Source organism: Dipodomys merriami, unplaced genomic scaffold, assembly GCF_024711535.1.
Source record: "Dipodomys merriami isolate MVZ:Mamm:240054 unplaced genomic scaffold, mDipMer1.0.p SCAF_26, whole genome shotgun sequence".
Lineage (NCBI taxonomy): Eukaryota > Metazoa > Chordata > Mammalia > Rodentia > Heteromyidae > Dipodomys > Dipodomys merriami.
The window spans coordinates 13,520,327-13,540,098 of NW_027204048.1; the positions used below are offsets into that span (position 1 = coordinate 13,520,327).

Consider the following 19,772-nt stretch of genomic DNA (forward strand, 5'->3'; position numbering starts at 1 on the left):
CGACCCCAGGCCGAGCCGCCGACCCCAGGCCACGCCCCCGGCCCCAGGCCGAGCCGCCGACCCCAGGCCGCGCCCCCGACCCCAGGCCACGCCCCCGCCCCCAAGCCTGAGCTCCGCGCCGCGGGCAGGGGCGGGGAGGAAGGACGCGCCGCGCCTCTGACGTCACGGGAGGGACTGCGCACGCGCCAGCTCCCGAGAGCCGTCCGGTGCGTCAGCCAGTTCGCGCGGGAGTACGGCGCGGAGGCTCCTGGGGGCCCGCCAGTCTCCAGGAACGGAAGCCGCTGCGGGACGTAGAGGAAGCCAGGATGGCGACTCCCAGCCGGAAGACGACAGCCCCCAGCCCCCTGGCTTCCAAGAGGCCGCTCTCGACAGACCTTTCTTCGGAGATCCCGAGCAAGAGGAAGAACTCGACCCCGCCGTTGTCGCTGCTGCCGTCATCCGGGTCTTTCGTGGAGGGCTCCATCGTCCGCATCGCCATGGAGAACTTCCTGTGAGTGGTGCCCGGGCCGCTCCGGGCTGCGGGGCGGGGGAGACGCGCGGGGCGCCCGACGGGGGTGGGCGTGGGGCTCGGGCACCTCCGCCGAGGCCTGGGCAGCTGGAGCACGTTGGTTGCCGTCGGTGGAGCTTGTGTGACTCGACTTACCCCAAACTCGGTTCGGCCAAACCGTTTCGAAGGCCGCCCTGTGCCCGACGGAGAGAGTGTGTCGGGGTCAGGTCCAGCGGAGTCCCCAAGTAGGGCCCTGAGACAGGTGGGACAGTTGGAGACAGGGCAGGTGGACAGTTGGAGACAGTGGTGATGGCTGCGGGGCGGCGCCACCGAGTGAAACCTTACCCCTCCCGAGAGACCCCGGAACCCCACAAAGCCAGCCTTCCCCCCCGCCCCCCCCAGGCCCCTTCTCTCCTTCTGTGGAACCAGTTGTCATTGTAGAATCTAAGTGTCATAGTAGCTCTCTAGCGCCAGAAAACCTTTTTTTTTTTCCTTCAAGGTCTGTTAAAGTAAGTTTGTATCAAAGTTGAATTCTAATAGCACTACTACTGATATATATATATTTTTTTTCAGGCATCTTATCAGTTGCCAAGTACAGAACGAGATGTTTTACTTGTGCATTACTCCATTTCTTCCTCACTCGATCTTATCTCCATTTATGAGATAAGCAGACAGCGGTTCATTCAAACCCCCCCTCCCCATTTACATAGCTAACCAATAACCACCTTGCTGTTTGAATCCAGATCAGAAAACCTGAATGTAGTCAAGTGATATATTAATATGACGATATAACATAATGATATAACTATATATTTATCAGAGTTCCCCGTGGGCCATACCGAAAGAAGTGGTTAATTTCATCCACAACTAGGAAGAGGACTTAGTAAGGAAGGGAAAAGCACTGTAGACAGAAGCGGCCTGGAAGTTTGGAATATTTAGAAATTGTCATGTAGTTCCGTATGACCTGAACTTAGGATGTGAGTGGATAGGTGGACAGAGGCAGCAACCATTGAGTTGCTCTGTGTTTGCTATGTTGAGAAATAACTTCATCCTGTAGAGTCAGAATGTGTGGTTTATGTTAGCCTGGAAGTAGTGTTGAAGATGATTTAAAAGAAAGACTCAAGGGAGTAAGATTCAAAATACAGTGGGGGAAAAATAGAGTTTGAAATTAGGAGCCAATAGCTACAGAGTAATTATACAGTTTAAGGGAAAAGATGGAGTGTGACATCTTCCCCAAGTCTCACCTTGGGTAACTGGCCAGGTGCTATTCAAAAGAGAAATCCATTTGGGAAGAATAAGTAATAAATGTCATTGAGATTCTGTGGCTTGAAGTAGAAGTGTTCTTTGAGATCTCTAAGATAGATGTTCTATAGGCATGAACTAATCAGATTTTGGCTGTGTATGTATGTATATATTATATATACATACATATAGATGATTGTTGAAGGTGCAGAAATGGTTGAGTTTGCCCCACAGGAACTGCAAGTTGGAAGAATAGAAGGCCTTACTGTAGTAAGGGTAAGCGAAGAAGAACTTGAGAAGGGACTGTAAGATGAGAACCATGGGAGACTATTAGAGAAGCTAAGGAAAAGAATACTTAAATAATATTTGTGCCAGGCACAGGTGGCTCACGCCTGTAATCCTAGCTACTCTGGAGGCTGAGATCTGAGGATCACAGTTCAAAGCCAGCCCTGGCAGGAAAGTCCGTGAGACTGTTATCTCCAATAAACCACCAGAAAAAAACGGAAGTGGTGCTGTGGTACAAGTGGTAGAGCGCTTGCCTTGAGCTGAAGAGCTGAGGGACGAGCCCAGGCTCAGAGTTCAAGCCCCACAACCGACAAAAAAAAATATTGTTTGCTACATTGAAATCACTGAAAGGAGCCTGCTGAATTTAGAAAACCTTTAATCTTTTGACAAAACAATGGAAAAGAAAACTTTGCAGGAAGAATGAGTGAAGAGTAAGGAGATAAAGCTATAAAAGGGGAGAAAGAAAAGGGAACTGGAAAGTGCCTGCTGAGTGAGAACTTTGAGTTTTTGGAGGGATCTAGGGAGAGAGATGGACTTAGAAAATTAGCAAAGAAATAGAGGAGAGGAAGGCTTTTCCTCAACTTGAGCTTGGAGAGAGCAGAAAAGGGTTTCTAAGAATGGAACAAGGTGAATGGAGCTGGGAGTGGAGGAATATTTATTTGCAGGCTAAAAGAAACATAAGCTAATCAAGAAACTGAAGAAATACAGTTAAATTCAGAGGTGTGAGCAGAGAATAGGAAAAATAGAAAATGGAAGAAGAGGTGTCTAGAGCTAAATTGCATTTAGTTTTTTTTTTGAACATGTGATACTAGATTTTCATAATAGTGGGGGCAGATGTGGTTAGTGGCAAAAGAGATGGAAGGAGCAAAGGTGATGAAAAACTAATGCCCAGATTTCTTATTTAAGCAAAGAAATGAATAATTCTATATACTACTTCATCACTACTAGGGTGATTTTAAATGGCAAGTATGATGGATTTAGTTTTGAATATATGAAGTTTACCTTTTATGTGATGTCTAAATAGTTATTGAAGAAGTATTGCACATGTAAGTCATCTGGGATTATATTCAGAAAGCTGTAGCCTGAGGTCATCTATAAGATAACTTACAAACTGTATAGAGGGAGAAGAGAATGAACCTTTGAAAATAGCTTTTTCAGGGGTAGCTCAGAGAAAGGAAACCTACCAAAAGTGGGTTTTCAATAAACACAGTATGAAGAATAAATTTTAAAAATGCAGAGGCTTTGTTTTGCTTTTCACAAGTCTGTTTATAGACTTGTAATTTTATAGGCCAGTAATTTATAATTTTATAGACCAATAATTCTCATGCTTTTTCCTGTTTTTTGTTTGTTTTTGTGATGGTCCTAGGGCTTGAACCCAAGGACTGGGTGCTGTCCCTGAGGATTTTTTGCTCATGGCCAGTGTTCTACCACTTGAGATACAGGTCTACTTCTGGCTATTTGGTTGTTAATTGGTGATAAGAGTCTCACAGACTTTCCTACCTAGGCTTGCTTCAAACTGCAATCCTCAGATATCAGCCCCTGAGTAACTATGAGATTGTAGTCATGAGCCCCTGAGCCCCAGTTTCCCTGTTGTTTTTATTGAGTACCAGTTAATTTGGCATTTGACCAGAAATCTCACAGCATGAAAGCTAAATATTAAAGAGACTTAATGTGAAGTTTCGTGTCAAAGAATTTGCTAAATATCTGAAGGTCCTGAACTAGTTCTAATTTAACAGTAATGTTTTTATTAAAACCTACCTGCTGGGGCTGGGAAGGTGGCTCAGTGGTAGAGTGTTTGCCTTGCATGCATGAGGCCCTGGGTTTGATTCCTTAGCACCACCAAAGCAGAAAAGGCCAGAAGTGGTGCTGTGGCTCAAGTGGTAGGGCGCTGGCCTTGAGCTGAAGAGCTGAGGGACAGCGCCCAGGCCCAGAGTTCAGGTTCCACGACCAGCAAAAACAAACAAACTAACAGAACAAAGCATTGATTCTGTGTAGATTGGTGGAGCTAGGAAGCCAGCAAGAGAATTCTTTGCCACTTACACTAATTTTTATTACCACCTGGCTTTTCAAACTCATTAATGTTTTAAGTGTTAAATTGAAAAACATTTGTTAAGTTATATACTTAGGAGATTAGCAAGCTAGGCATTTATGCTTGGGAAGTATTTGTGGGTCCCATTCAGAATACTCAAAGACAAATCAGAAGAAAACCTGATTTTTTTTTTTTGACTCATGTTTTGTCATATGTGCCCCAAGCAACTGATAAAGATTAGATGCTATGTGGGCAGATAAAATGCTTGACACCATGTAGCTATATGGTGGGAGGAATATTACAAATGTGCTTGATGATTACGTATTCTTGCTTTTTCTCAGGGGGCTACAGATGATTTTAACATAGACTAACATATCCATTGGTGAATCTTGCACCATGTTAAAGGAAATGATTTTTTAATGATAAGTGAAAACATGGAGTCAAAACATGCCTTCAGTTTTCTATTTAAATAATAGTTTGGAGGGATTGCTTCTAATATTAAAATATGCCAAATTGGAGAAAAAAATCAAAGAATGTGCCATGGTCTCACGTATAAAAAAGTTGCTTTAATTTATTTGTACAATAGCGTGATATAGTCTGCCATGTATTGTGCTCTTTTTTATTTATGTGTGTACAGATGTGTGTGTGCATCAGCACTGGGTTGGAACTCAAGCCCTTATGGCTGTTGCTTGGCTTTTTTGCCAAGGCCAGCACTCTCATCACTTAAAAGCCACGCCTCCGGTTCCTTGTAATTATTTCCAATGGATAAATTATGTCAAACTCTGCTTTCTTGTGACAGTTTTATTTTTTGGCCGTGCTGAGATAGGACGTCAGGGCCTCAAACTTGCTATGCAACGAGCACTGTGCCATTATCCCACTCCCCAGGCTCTGCACGGACTGTGTTTTGAAATTGCGCATACTGACTTGTATATACATAATCACCTTTTTTCATTTCTTCAGTTGAGAGATTTCTCCTCTACATGGGTAGTTTTTGAAAACTTACAGTGTAAGGATATAGCTTCGTGGTAAAGTGGTTGCTTAGCATGTATAAGTACCTCTTAACTGCCCACAAAAAATAACCTGTAAAGTTAAATTTGTATGGTTAGCTTGTTTTTAGGTAAATTTCAGGAATGTTGTAGATGATGATAATAAAGCAAGAATTGCTTTTGTGAGAAAATATTTTAAATAAATATTGAGTTATCTGCTTATTTATTTGTTGGTGGTAGTGGCGCATGAACTCAGGGCTTCCCAGTTGCTAGGTAGATGTTCTGCTGCTGAGCCATACCTCCAGCCCAAGAAAATATTTTTCTCCTCTTATACTTAAAGCATCTGTCTAATAATTGCCTAATAATTTCACCTCTTTATAATTCAGAACATATGATGTCTGTGAAGTATCTCCTGGACCCCACTTGAATATGATTATTGGAGCTAATGGAACAGGAAAGTCAAGCATTGTATGTGCCATTTGTCTTGGGTTAGCAGGCAAACCTGCTTTCATGGGACGCGCAGATAAGGTAAGTTGATATAATTACCTCTTAAGAAAATTCAAAGCCAGTAATTGCTTTTAGAAATAAATAAATATTTCTACTTCTTTTGCTCAAAGTGAGTACCACTTGAGCTACAGTGCCACTTGGCTTTTTTTGAGTAGTTTATTGGAGATAAGAGTCTTACTGAGTTTCTTGCCCGGGCTGGCTTGGAACCTCGATCCTCAGATCTCAGCTTCCTGAGTAGCTAGGATTACAGGTATGAGCCACAGCTCCCAGCCTACATTTTAATTCTTTAGATATAGCAAATGTGTAGTGTTTAAATGTAAGAAATAAATTTGGATGGCAGACAGGCTAGCAGGAGATTTTCCTTTCTGTATTTTGTACCATATATCTAGAGAATTTTATAAGTACCTACTGCCTGAAATGCTAGATATCATGCCATGGTTTTTTTTTTTTTTTTTTTTTTATGTTACTGGGGTTTGAATTCAGAGTTTGGCACTTGTTAGGCTTGCTGTACCACTCTGCCAATGCCTCCCGTCCTGATTTTTACTGCTTGTTTTTTTTGTTGTTGTTGTTGTTGTTGTTTTGAGTCCGGTCATGGGGCCTGAACTCAGGGCATGGGTGCTATCCCTCAGCTCTTCAGCTCAAGGCTAGTGCTCTACCACTTGAGCTACAGCACCACTTCCGGCTTTTTTCTTTTTTGCTTATGTGGTACTGAAGAATCGAACCCAGCGCCTCATGCATGCAAGGCAAGCGCTCTACCACTGAGCCACCTTCCCAGCCCATACTGCTTGTTTTTGAGATAGGGTCTCATTTTCCTGCTGGGCATGTACCTGAACTACAATTTGCCTACTTTAGGTTTCCTGTCCTTGCTAGGATCAAAGGTGTTTGTCACTGAATCCAGCTTTCCTGGATATTTTTCCTGGAGTTTTTTAACTTCTGTATCTGTTTTTTTGTTTTGTTTTGTTTTTTGGGTCCGGTCGTGGGGCCTGAACTCTGGGCCTGAGCGCTGTCCCTCAGCTCTTCAGCTCAAGGCTAGTGCTCTACCACTTGAGCCACAGCACCACTTCCGGCTTTTTTCTTTTTGATTATGTGGTGCTGAGGAATCGAACCCAGGGCCTCAGGCATGCAAGGCAAGCACTCTACCACTGAGCCAACTTCCCAGCCCGACTTCTGTATCTGGACTAGTTTGGAACCTTGGTCTTCCATTCTGAACTTCTTGCCATAGTTTGGGATTACAGGCATATGCTACTGCCTCAATTATGGGTTGAGAAGGTCTCTCAAACTTTTCTGCCTTAACTGTCCTCAAAATGAGATCCCCCGTTTCAGTCTCCCAAGTAGCTAGGATCATACTTGTGAGCCACTTAGATGCCTAGCTGTAGTGTTATTTTTAAATACATCACTGGAGGTTTTGGAAAATGAAGTATAAAAAGTACAGCAACAAAATACTGTGAATCCAAAGACTGAAGTGCTAGGCATTTGCTTTAAAGCTCAGCTTTTGAATTGTTTTCAGTGGTTCATGGGAGTTTGTGATGGTATCTTCCTGTAAACCTACCACTCTAGAGGTTTCTATCTGCCTGAAAACCTAGCCATCATCACTGGTGGTAAGGGGTTAGAAGATAACTCCTGGAAGCAAGGCAGTTGTGTAGAGAAGAAAATTAATATCACGGAATTGGAAAGTGGGTATAGTTTGTTCATCATTAGATAGTTGGGGGGGAAGATGTCTTCTGAAGGATTTATAACCACAGCCTTGCCAACATGGGAACAGACTTCATATTACCTTTTTAAACTAAAGAGTATGAACTATGAATGGCATTATGGTAAGTGCTATAATCTTACCACTCAGGGGGCAGAAGCAGGAGGATCTTGAGTTTGAGGCCAGCCTGATTTTAATAGTGAGTTCCAGGCCAGTCTGGATTATATAACGAAACTCTGTCTTACAAATCAAACAAAAAAAATCAACAGACACAAATGTTATAAATTATAATTTTAATTGCAAGCTGTCTTAGTAATATCTCTCTACTAGTTCTCCAAAAAGTTTTAACCCAAAAGTTCTAAAAAACTCACCCATAAAATATGGTGAAAGTAAATCATTTAAAATAAGAATTATCCAAACCAACATACTGCACAAGCAGATCTACAAGTTTGTATAGGTAAATTAATTTAAAGAAATAAAAGAAGGTATAACAAAGGAAAAATGACAAAAAGATTGGTAAATTTGAAAAAGGAGCTAGGCATGAGGATATCTGCCAGTAAACCTAGCACTCCAGAAGTTGAGATTGGAGGGTCACTAGCTTAAGGCTAAGCTGAATTACATAGTTCCAGTCTAAATGGGCTGTGTAGCAAGAGTGTGTCATATAAATGAATTCAGGTATAATCTTAGCTACTTGGAAGGCTGATTGTAGATCAAGGCCCTTTCAGGCAAAAAGTTTGTGAGACCCCTTAGTTCAATCAATAGAGATGACATGCCTGTCATCCCAGCTACTGAAGGAATCATAAAATAGGATTGAGATCCAGTTGTGGATCAAACAAAAAGTGAGATTCTTATCTCAAAATAGTGCAGAAAAAAGCTGGAAGTGTGACTCAGTGGTATTTTGCTTAGGAAGCACTAAGCCCTAAATTGAAGCCCCAGTACAGCCCCCTCCCCAGAACAAAAAAAGGGTGAGACAGAGTGTAGAGAAATGAAAAATGTACTACTTGAGAAAGCACCAAAACACATTTGAAAATCTGTATACCAAAGACACATTAACCAAGACACATGTGAAAATTTATATACCAAAATGCTTGAAAAAAATTTCCTATATACAATATAGAGAGAAAAATGTAAAATCAATATTAAGATATTAAGTAGTGGAAAAGTCTAATTACAGTTACAAAGGGAGATAATGACTAATGAATAGGCAGTATTTAAAGGAAGAATGACTAGAAATTTTCCAGAAATCTTGAAAAACTTGAATCCTCAGAAACAAAAAGCCCAATACATCCCAGGCATGAGAAATGAAGGATATCCACAGATGATACTCATTGTAGTGAATTTCAGAATATAAAATGCAGTAGTAATATCTTCCTACAATAGGTAGAATAAGAAAATGAGAAAAGTTTAAGATCTTCACTAAAGAATCTTTGCAAATACACATGGTGTTTCCATAACCCCTAATCTTTGAGTGCGGACATAATGCCAAAGCTGAAATTCTACACTGTGAAGTGTTCTTTAATGCACAGAATTGTTGAAAATATGTTCAAATTTTTCAGACAACATGTATAATATATGAATGTAACATACATGGGTTTTAGGTTTAGAATTGAATCTTGTTCCCAGCATAACTTCTGGGCTTGAACTCTGGGCCTGGGCGCTGTCCCTGAGCTCTGTAGCTCAAGGCAAGTGCTCTACCACTTTAGCAACAGGGCCACTTCCAGTTTTCAGGTGGTTAATTTGTGATAAGAGTCTCACAGTCTTTCCTGTCCTTTCCTGCCCAGGCTGGCTTTGAACTGCGATCCTCAGATCTCAGCTTCCTGAGTAGTTAGTATTACAGGCGTGAGCCACTGGCAGCCCGCTCCAGGATAACTCTTTTTACATGCAAATACTTCAAAAATCTGAAAACAGAATCCTAAAACACTTGTAGTCTCAATCATTTGAAGTAAGGAATACTTAACCTTATGTAAAATGCATAATATAGCCAGATGTGGTGGAACACACTTGTAATCCTAGCAGCATTCAGGAGGTTGAAGCAGTCAGATCACAAGTTTGAGACCAACTTGGTCAGCTTGAGGCCCACCTGGTTTATATAACCAGATCCTATATCGAAAAGCTACAAAAATGAGTGAATGAATGAATGAGTTATGGTTAAATTGAATTTATTCAAGGAATGAAAAATTGAACAGTAGGAATAATATGTTATTAAGGAGAGTTGTGTGATCATCAGTAGTTATAGAAAAGCATTTAATTAAATTCCATAATAATATATGCTATTTCTTAACAAATAAGGGATAGAAGGGAACTTTTAAATCTTAATAAAATACATCTATGAAAACATATAAAAGCTGAAGTTACCCAGAATTACTACTGTTAACATTGTATTTGGAGAAGATCTAGGTGGAATGGCAGAAGACATGATATCCATGGAAAGAAACAAAATTATTATTTACAGATTACATGGATGTCTGCTTATAAATCCAAAAGAATCCATAGATTGTTTGGGTTTGTTGTTTATAATAGCAATAAATGTACAGGTTGCATAGAAAACAAATTACCAGATGACATATTACTACATGCAAAAATTGCAAAATTTATTTAAAGCTATTGAATTTTGATGGAGAGATATTATACATCATTGTCATCAAATTAGTTCATTCAGAATTCCAGTAATGTCTATAATAATGTCTATAATAATGTCTATAATAAATTAAAAGATAGTTTGAGCATTTTAAATTGGAACCCCTTTGTATAACTATTCAAAGATACTACTAAAAAAAAAGTGATCCGAAAACTTATATTACATTCAAAGGGCCATAGATAACTCAAATAACTCTTTAAAAATTAGAATAAAGTAGGACAATTGCCTTATCAGATATCAAGACTTAATATGAAAAATGGGCATGAAGGCAGATTCCCTTTAATCCTAGCATTTGGGACTCAGAGGTTCTGTGCTGACAACAAAAAGAAAAAATAGGACTGTGCATTAATATTAATTAAGCCATTGTGGTATTGCTATATAAATAAAGAACGGAGGATAAAGAACAAAGAACCTAGACACAGTGCTGTGATTAGTATAAACTTAATTTGTGACAGAACTAACATTGTAGGTCAGTGGAGAAAAGACGGCTAAATATATTACTAAGACCAATGGTTATTTGATGGAAAAAATAAAATTTAATTGAATCCAATCCAATAAGTCAATTTCAGGTTATAATAAAAACTTAGAAGAAAAATGGGCAAAAGATAAACTCATTTTATAAGAGCTCATTGAGTTTATTCATTGCAGTGAAGGTTTTCTAACTTTTTGTCCAGGTTGCCCTTGAACTTTAATCCTCCAGTTTCTACCTCCCAAATAACCGATTAAGTTGTAAGCCACTATATCTGATGTATCTTCTAAACATGACAAAAAGTTTGTGTATGTTCTTGGGCAGTGTACTATATTTCACATGGGAACATTTGAGAAGAAAGTAGAGATTGAATTGTCACTGAAAATGTATTTTTAATACTTGAAATGAGAATAACTTAAAATTATTATAGTTACAAGATTAAAAGAAACATCTCTTAAAATTGTAAATAAACATATTCAAAATGTTTTTTACAAAAAAAATGCTGTATTGGAGGCATTTATGAAATAGAAAGGATAGATATTAATAAGCCTGTGACCTTGGACAATAGTCTATCTAGACTTCAGATTTTCATTTCAAATATTAGGAAATCAGAGTGGTCCAAAGACGAGCTCAAATTTTATGAATATTGGCTTAATATTCTTTAATTGTCAGAACATAAGTTCTATTCTTTTCTCTGTAATAGTGTGTTGGATGTATTCCAAGAGCTGTACAGTGGAATGAATTGCACTATTACCAATTTTTTATAAACCTCTCACTGTTTATTTTGCTATGAAGAAACGACATCTTGGAGAGCAGGGCAAGATTATTAGAAGCACCTGCTGCTTTCACTCACTGATAATTAGAAGAATCTGGTAACACAGAAGAGACTAGATTCTGAAGACAGAAAGAGAGGTGGTAAAGGAGGCAGAAACCACAAAGGAGGTGGTGATGAGGCAGAAAACTGCAGAGAAGCAAACCCAGCAGAAGAAAAACATTGATGAGTTCTGATCCCATCCCTGGCTCTCCCAGTGGGAAATGGGAGCTGAAGATACCATTACAAGATTCATCTAAAGGTATTGGAGTAGTAGTAGTGACTGGCCTTCATAGGAATGTCCACAGTCACAATATTCTGGTTTATCAGGGCCCATAGCTTTAGCAGCAAAGCTCCCTCACCCTGAGCAGAGAAGAGGTCTGCACAGGATCTACAGCACTGAAATTGATTAATTGATTCCTAGGTTACAACCCTTCAGTCTAGTACAGGAAAAGATACTCACCCCATCTACTACCCAGTCTTAAGTGATATCTGAGAAGTCAACTAAAAGAACAAGAGATTGAAATCTTTACCAAAAACATGGCTCCAGATGAGTAAATTCCAGTGGGGGAAAAAATAGGAATCACTAAATTTATGACTGAACAAGGCATTATGCCTCCCTCAAAAGTCAACAGATGAACTAATAACTGTAGAAAAGTCAGACAAGTAAATGAAATGGAGAAACAATGCACATTATAAAAGGAATATTTAATGATTTTAGAAATCCTGAAAACAAGTAAAATTGAAATTATGGAACTGAAGAGCTCAATAACCCAAAGGGAAAAACTCAGTTAAAAGCCTATCTAATAGAACAAGTTGAAGACACTGTATATCAGGGCTTGAAGGTAAAGCAGAGCAATTAGATCAGTCAGTCAACAACCTTAAAAAAAAAAAACACATAAGAAAATACAAATGGAACTTAGAACACCAGCAAAAGGCCAAAACTACCAATTATAGGATAGAAGAGAAAATTCAAAGAAAATTCATCATTAACCTATCAGTAAATACTAGCAGGAAATTCCAACTTTGAGAAAGAGAGGCTTCCCAAGTAGAAGATCTGCAGGTCTGTTTATTAGACAAAATTGGAGAATACTCCTAAATATATTATAGTTAAGTACACAGAACAGAGAAAGTATTAAAAGCTACTACAATGGCAAGGCCATCTGAATAACAGAAATTTTCTGAAGACAAACTAAATGAAAAGGATGACTGGAAAGACATAGTCCAAACCCTGAAAACTAACAATTGTAAACCTAGATTAGTGTACCCAGTAAAACTATCCTTCACAATTTAGGACAAAAACTCTGTAATAACTACAAAGCTAAAGGAATTCATGGCTTAAAATAGCACTGTAAAAGGAATCCTATCCACAGAAGAAGAAAACTGAAAATAGAATAAACTCAAGAGGAGTAAATTAACAGAAGGAATAGGAAAGAATCAGTATAAAAACAACAAAATGACAGGAAATAGCATATATCTTTGAATATTAACAATAAATGTTAATAGTTTGAATTCTCCCTGACATAAAATAGCAAAATGGATTAATAAACAAGAGCCAGGGATTCATTTTGTACAAGAAATATATCTCATTTTCAATGAAAGGTATAGACTTGAGGTGAAAGGATAAAAGGGGTCTTCGAATTAAATGGACCCCAAAACTGCAGGAGTAACTACTTATTTCTGATAAAACACTTCAAATTGAAATTAAGAGAAACAAAGAAGGACAGTTTATATTAAGGAAACATTCTATCAGGGGGAAATTTTAATTTAACATGTGTACCAAGCAGTGTCACAACCTAATTCATTGTAAACAAAGACGTTGCATTTATGTATCAGCACGATAATAGTGATAGAAGTCAGTTTCTCATTCTTCCAATCACTCGCACACACATTCCTCAGAACTGACACTATAGACTAAAGGGATACATGTGGGATACATGTACATAGTATTTTACCTGAACAGTTTTTTTATTTTTTGTTTTTGTTTTTATTTTTCTGAGCCTTTATTTCATGGTGTATATATTGAGTCCAGGATGTACTTCACGGTTTCTAGTTAGAATTTAATGAGAAATAGGTAAATTGCTTACTTAGTACAGTAGCATAAGTAGGGAATGGTTGGTAAATGTTAGCTGTTATGATTATAACTTTTTTACTAACTAACATTCCTAGTATTAAAAAGAGCATTATTTGCAAGATGTATTTCCTAAAATTTGCCATATTTTTAATTTAATTACAGCCCAGTGTAAGATCCAGTTTGTTTGCAGGCCCAGGGTCTGTTTCCATGCTTAAACTCAGTCATTTGGAACCATGCTTAAGCTCATAATCATATAGTCTATTTTATTATGCAAATTATAATTATTGCTTCTTTTAAAAAGTCAATGACAATTACATCCTACTTTATATGGGATATGTACTATTATATTTGTTAATATTTAATGTATGCAATTCTTTACAAATATTCAGTAGTAGTAAGAGTTTGTTCCCATGGGGGTTTTTTGGTAAGTAAATAGGCAGTAGAGCTTATTCTCATTAAGTCTTAGCTGCCTTGACCATAGGTGGTCCATAATTTTAACTATTACAAATTTGAACAAATTACTGTTCTTATTTGTGGGAGTAAAGATGGAGGAATTAAGGTCTGGGAAGGATACTTCTAGAAAGTAATAAGAATGGGTATTCATGTAGTTACTATTTAAATCCTGACTTGCCAAACAATACTGGTAAATCTCTGATTGTTAATCTGGAGATGTTATCACACAGTTCATGTTTTCTTTTTTTTGTGCCTTAGGTTGGATTTTTTGTGAAGAGAGGATGTTCCAAAGGCATGGTTGAAATTGAATTGTAAGTGCTAAAAGTTCTGGAACCACCTTTTCTGCATAATTTTTTAGCTTATTTTATGTTTTCCTGGTGACTTTAGAATACAGTTATGGGATAGATACTAAAAATAATACTTAAAGAATATTTTATCCAAACATGACTTTATGTATCTTTTCAAATTCAAACTATAAGAGTTTTATTTTGGAAAAATTCTCAAGGAGATTCTAAGTTTATGGAAATAACGAAATAGAAATATACCTCTAGCTAAATGTTGATTAAGGGGGTGTGCAGAATTTTTCACAGATTTAAATATTGGTTGGTTTTTTTTAACTCATTTTGAAAATAATACTTGGACTGGGGTGAAGTTCAGTGGCAGAGTGTTTGCCTAGCAGCCTAGAGGCCCTGGGTTCAGTTCTTAGCACTTTAGAAAGCATTAGGTAAGAAGCCAAATACATGTTACCTTAACATACGGAGACAAAAGCAGATAAAGTTGAAAATGAAAGCCTACTTAAAATAATTCTACTTTTAGGCCTAACCACTGTTGACAGTTTAGTGAATCTTGTCTGTGACAAACACAGACACTTCTGTCGCCGACTTTATGATATTGATAGTGAAAGGTTAGAGTATTTGAGGCAGTGACCATTTGTTGCTTGTTTCAGAGCAGAGCTAAACCACCTGGTTGTGTGCCCTTATAAGACCTGCAAATCCTTAGCTCGGTACTCTCCTCCTGGGCTCCGCTGTGTCGGAGTGTAGGACAAGGCCCAAGCTGCAGTCCGTTTAAATAAAACAGCTGTAGAGTCTGACTTTTGGTGGTCTTCTTGGTGGGGGTCCTGCGACCTTGGCATAACAATAGTTCATCATGATATCCTTTTTCATTAAGCCTAAATATTTTCAGTTGACCATACAATTTCTGGGTGTTTAAGACAGTTTCATTTATGTAAGCCCTGCTAACCTGGAAATCATGATCCTCCTGCCTCAGCCTCTTGAATGCTTTGACGATAGGCATGTGCTACCATACCTCTTCTTTATTAACTATCCCTGGTAGCTTCTGTCAGATCAGGATTGATACTTATAAAATATCAGTAAGTTGGACATTTTAATGTATATTGTTTTAGTCTTTTTGCATATTGTTTAGATGATTTTTAGTGTTTCGGAATACTTATGGAAAATTGTGAATGTTTGATAGGGCTATCATATGATAGCCCTATCAATTCATAGGCTATGAGAAGATAGTAATTACTGAAAAACTTGGAAAATTTTCTGTTTATAGTTTTGCAGGTTCAAGAGCATAGGCTTTTGTTTGACCGATAGCCTCCTTAGCAAGGTCATGTAACAGCAGTCATTGTGTCAGGAGAGCATGTGGGAAGGTCACATGGTACTGTGAGACAGGAAGCCAGAGAGCAATCTGGGGAATGGGCTTATACCTTAACAGCAGCTCTCACTCTATTGGGAATGAACTGGGTTCCATGAGACCACTTCATTCCCTTCCAAGGAAACTCCTGCCCAGTAACTTAACCACCCACCATGCTTAGAACCTACACCCAAAGGACAGCAGTCTACCACATAGTAGCTTCTAAATCATGGAAATGTTTATCCTGTTAGCAGGAAGCTTGCAAATCTGGGGGATATACCAAACAAAAGTTCAAATAAAAAGCTCAGAGAAATGTTTAGGAGAAGAGACATAGAGAGTGATGGGTAAAGTGACAAATGATTGCCTCGATCTCTTGTGCTGCTGGGCACTATGACAATGTCTCTTTGGGAGCTTTTTCTTGCTTCTACTTAGTCTTGACTGAACACAAGTGACCGAGTGAGAACAGGTTAGAAACTAGTAGAGTAAAAAATAGATACTCTTCACGACAATTAGGAGAAGACACAGCCTCCACACGGCGAGAGATTGTTCCCAGGAGCTTTTTATTTCTTTAATAACACAGGATAAAGTTTTTATTAGAGATGAAAGTTAGTCAGTAATAGGCATTCCACAAATGCTCAGCTTATTAAAATATGATAGAGTTTTACTAAGGATACAAAAACCACCTGAGGGCTGGGATGTAGCTCAGTGGCAAAGCGCTTGCTTAGCAAGTGCAACGTCCTGGGTTCGATCCCCAGTACCAAAAAAGAAAAGACAAAAAAAAAAAAAAAAAAAAAAAACAAAAACCACCTGAATAAAAAGTCACTATTAGAAACAAGAAATTAATAGTTAATATGTCAGTTCTTCCCAAATTATTGAATATCGTTAGTACAATTCCAGTGACAGTCCCAGCAGATAAGTTTCTAAAGTGATTGTAAAGATCATCTTTAGAACTCAAGAGTTTGAGAAAGCATAGTGTGAATAAGCCTTTGATGTGACTGTGAGGACACTGACGTCACCGCCACGCTGACGTCACTGCCACGTCACTGTCACGCGGGCCCGGCCGCTGGGGGGGGAGTTCCGGGGAGGGATTAGGTAGAGGAGAGGCCGCGAGGCTCCCTCGGAGTGGAGCAGTGCTCCGGCCTCCTCAGGCCTGGCCGGAGGGGAGACCCAGGCCGGCAGAGAGGCCAGGGAAGGCCGGGGCGGCCTGAGGGGAGACCAAGGGGAGACCCTGGCCTGCGGAGAGGCCCGGGAACCCTGCCTGCGCCCCGCACCCCGGGATGGAGGAGAGGCCTGGGAACCCTGCCTGCTCCCCACACCCCGGGGTGGAAGAGAGGCCCCAGGAGACCCGGGCCTGCGGAGAGGCCCGGGAACCCTGCCTGCTCCCCGCACCCCGGGGTGGAGGAGAGGCCTCAGGAGACCTGGGCCTGCGGAGAGGCCCGGGAACCCTGCCTGCTCCCCTCACCCCGGGGTGGAGGAGAGGCCTGGGAACCCTGCCTGCTCCCCACACCCCGGGGTGGAAGAGAGGCCCCAGGAGACCCGGGCCTGCGGAGAGGCCCGGGAACCCTGCCTGCTCCCCACACCCCGGGGTGGAAGAGAGGCCCCAGGAGACCCGGGCCTGCGGAGAGGCCCGGGAACCCTGCCTGCTCCCCGCACCCCGGGGTGGAAGAGAGGCCCCAGGAGACCCGGGCCTGCGGAGAGGCCCGTGGAGAGGTGACAGGCCTGCGGAGAGTCGAGAGGTCCAGGGGGAAGGAGGAAAAAGGAAAAAACAAAACAAAACTTGCTCCCTTGGAGGTTGTAGCTACTCCTAGTTCTGAGGTAGCCCAGGACAGGGCTGCAGAGCAGCTAAGAAAACTCCTTTGTCAACTTCAGCCATGCCTTGGCGGACTTCCTCACTGGCACTACATTACCAGTCATTAAACTTAACTATAATGTGATTGTTGTAAAATGCTCTAGGTGCTGAAGAATGGAGAAACTAGAAAGAGATCTAAAGGTATATGATCATTTATCATGGGGGTAGCTGTTCCCATGTGGAGTTTATAAGAGATAAGAAAAACCTAATTGTTTTATTACCTACACATTCAGTGCAGGGGAAAGCACTTCTCTCTCTCTCTCTTTTAAAACATATTTTTTGAGGCAGTCATAGTGTTTGTGACAAATACAGAGGTTTGATTAATGTTCCACACTTTTTTAGTTTTAGTTATTTTTCAGGTAAGATCTCTTTTTTTTTAATTTATTTTTTACCAAGTCCTGACTCAGTTGGTTATCCTCCCACCTATGTCTTCTGTGTACCTGAAACCCCATAGTTATGTATTCCTATGCATAGCATTTTAGTTGAAATGATGTCTTACTAACTTTTTGTGCAGGCTGGCTTGGAACTACAATCCTCTAGGTCTCCATCTCCTGAGTAGTTGGCATGACAGGGCTTCACCACTGGCCCAGCAGCATAGAACACTAGATGTGTGGGTTATTTTACCCCATATACTCCACACTTCATTTTGTTTAATCTTTTTAAATCTTGTATGTTAGTTTACTTATACAAAGGCATTTAATTGTGATAGTTCCATAAATGCATATGAAGTACTTTCATCAAGTTCATCCCATTTATTTTTTCTTTTCCCTTAAAACAATTTTAACAGGCTTCATTATTTTCATACATGCTTACAAAGTTTCATACTCAACCTCTTTTTTCCTTTCTGCTAGTTCCCACTTCTAAACAGTCCTTCATTTTATATTTCTACTTCATACATATGAGACAACATACAATATTTGTATTTCTTAGTCTGGCTGATGATGATTTTTAAGTTCCCTTGATTTTGCTTCAGATGATGTAATTGTTCATATTTATAGCTAATTCAGCTTAATTCAAACATGTTAGTGCAGAACCTATAACTTAAGGGCTTAATCCAACAAGACCCTCAGAGGGCCACATTTGACTTGCACTTTTTACCAACTGTCTACAAATTGAAGTTCCGAGGTCCACTTCTTTAGGTTCAATTATTTGCTAGGACACCTCATAGAACTCAGAGAAATAGTTTACTTATGACTATCGGTTTAATATAAAGGATGCTATCTGTAGAGGATAAATAAGAGCATCCAATCAAAAAATGTCTGGTCTGGAAGAGCTTGAGCCTGGGAGCTTTTGTTCTCATGTCATTGTGGTACACCCAGGACATAAATATGCTTACAGCCAGAAGCTCTGTATGCTTTGTAGTTCAGGAGGGTTTCTTGGAACTTTCATTATGTGGGCATGATTTTCTGAATCTCTAACCTAGCTTCCTTTCCTAGAGAGCATGGGAGTGATAATGAAAGGTCCATGCTTCTAAGCAGAATTTGACCTTTGGTGACCAGCCCCCAGTCAGGAGACTCACTGAGAATTGCCTAATTGGAACAAAAGATTTTCATCATAGAGGGAATTTGGGGGATTAGGAGTTGTATACTGGAATAGAGGCAAAAAAAGGCTGTCTCTCTTTATTATTTTAGTTCTGGAATTTGAATTTAGGACTTATGCTTGCTAGGCTATTACTTTCCTGCTTCAGCTATACCTCTCTTGCCCTTTTTGTTCTGGTTGTTTTTGAGAAAGGGTCTTGTTTTTTGCCTGTGCTGGACTGGAATGCAGTCTTCCTGTTTGCATGTCTAGCTAGAATGAAATATACCACCATGAGCAGCCCATTAGTTGATAGAGAGCTCAAATATTTTTTTGTCGTGGTTGACCTCATACTGCAATCCTTCAGTTTCTGCCTCCCGAGGAGTTGGGATTATAGGCTTGGGATGCCTATAATCCCAGTTTGCATCTATATTTCTTAGTGTAACACACACACACACACACAATTACTAGATTTGGGACAATTGACTTGCCAGTTTTTTGAAAAATAATAACTGTAGCTTTATTTAAATTCTTGTCACATAGAATGCCATTTGAAAATTACCATGTTTTGAAAACAATATAACTAATGTTGAATATTTTTAAAACCTTGGGAATGGTTTTACTGAAGGTACCAGAGCCCAGTAATTACATAAGACTTAAAATTTTATACTCAGGGGTTTAATTCCTCTTCTTAAAACTGATGTTTATTAATTGTGTCCTTATATTAATTGTCAAGTCAGTAAAAATTACATATAACCCAATAGAAAAAATGAACAAAGAAGTTTTACACAATTAAAATTAGTGGTCCATAAGTACAACATATAATGTATTACTTTTTATTGAAAAAATAAATATAATGATTTGTTTCTTCCAGGTTAGAGAAATTTAAAAAATAAAGTTCAGTAATGTGAAAGCACAGTAATAGCCCATACCATTTGTAGATTCGTTACACATGGCTTTGACCAAATGACGCCAAAATTATTAATAGTAATAGTATTTTTTTTGTGTGTGTGCTAGTCTTGGGGTTTGAACTCAGGACCTAGTGCTGCCCCTGAGGTTTTGTGCTCAAGGTTAGCACTCTACCACTTGAGCCACAGCT

General features: G+C 39.5%; 1 protein-coding gene across 3 annotated transcripts in view; it reads left to right on the forward strand.

Annotated features, from left to right (window-relative positions):
- The first annotated feature begins 249 nt into the window (after window positions 1-249).
- Smc5 (structural maintenance of chromosomes 5) overlaps window positions 250-19,772 on the forward strand; it is an 80,386-nt gene continuing 60,863 nt past the window's right edge. For 2 of the 3 annotated variants that reach the window (XM_070035713.1, XM_070035714.1), the window contains exons 1-3: window positions 250-490; window positions 5,416-5,557; window positions 13,930-13,982. In XM_070035713.1, coding sequence (XP_069891814.1) covers window positions 306-490; window positions 5,416-5,557; window positions 13,930-13,982 — 380 coding nt within the window. In that variant the 5' untranslated portion in view covers window positions 250-305. Of the gene's footprint in view, window positions 491-727; window positions 750-5,415; window positions 5,558-13,929; window positions 13,983-19,772 lie in introns of those variants that run through there. The other variant, XM_070035715.1, reaches the window with a different exon arrangement.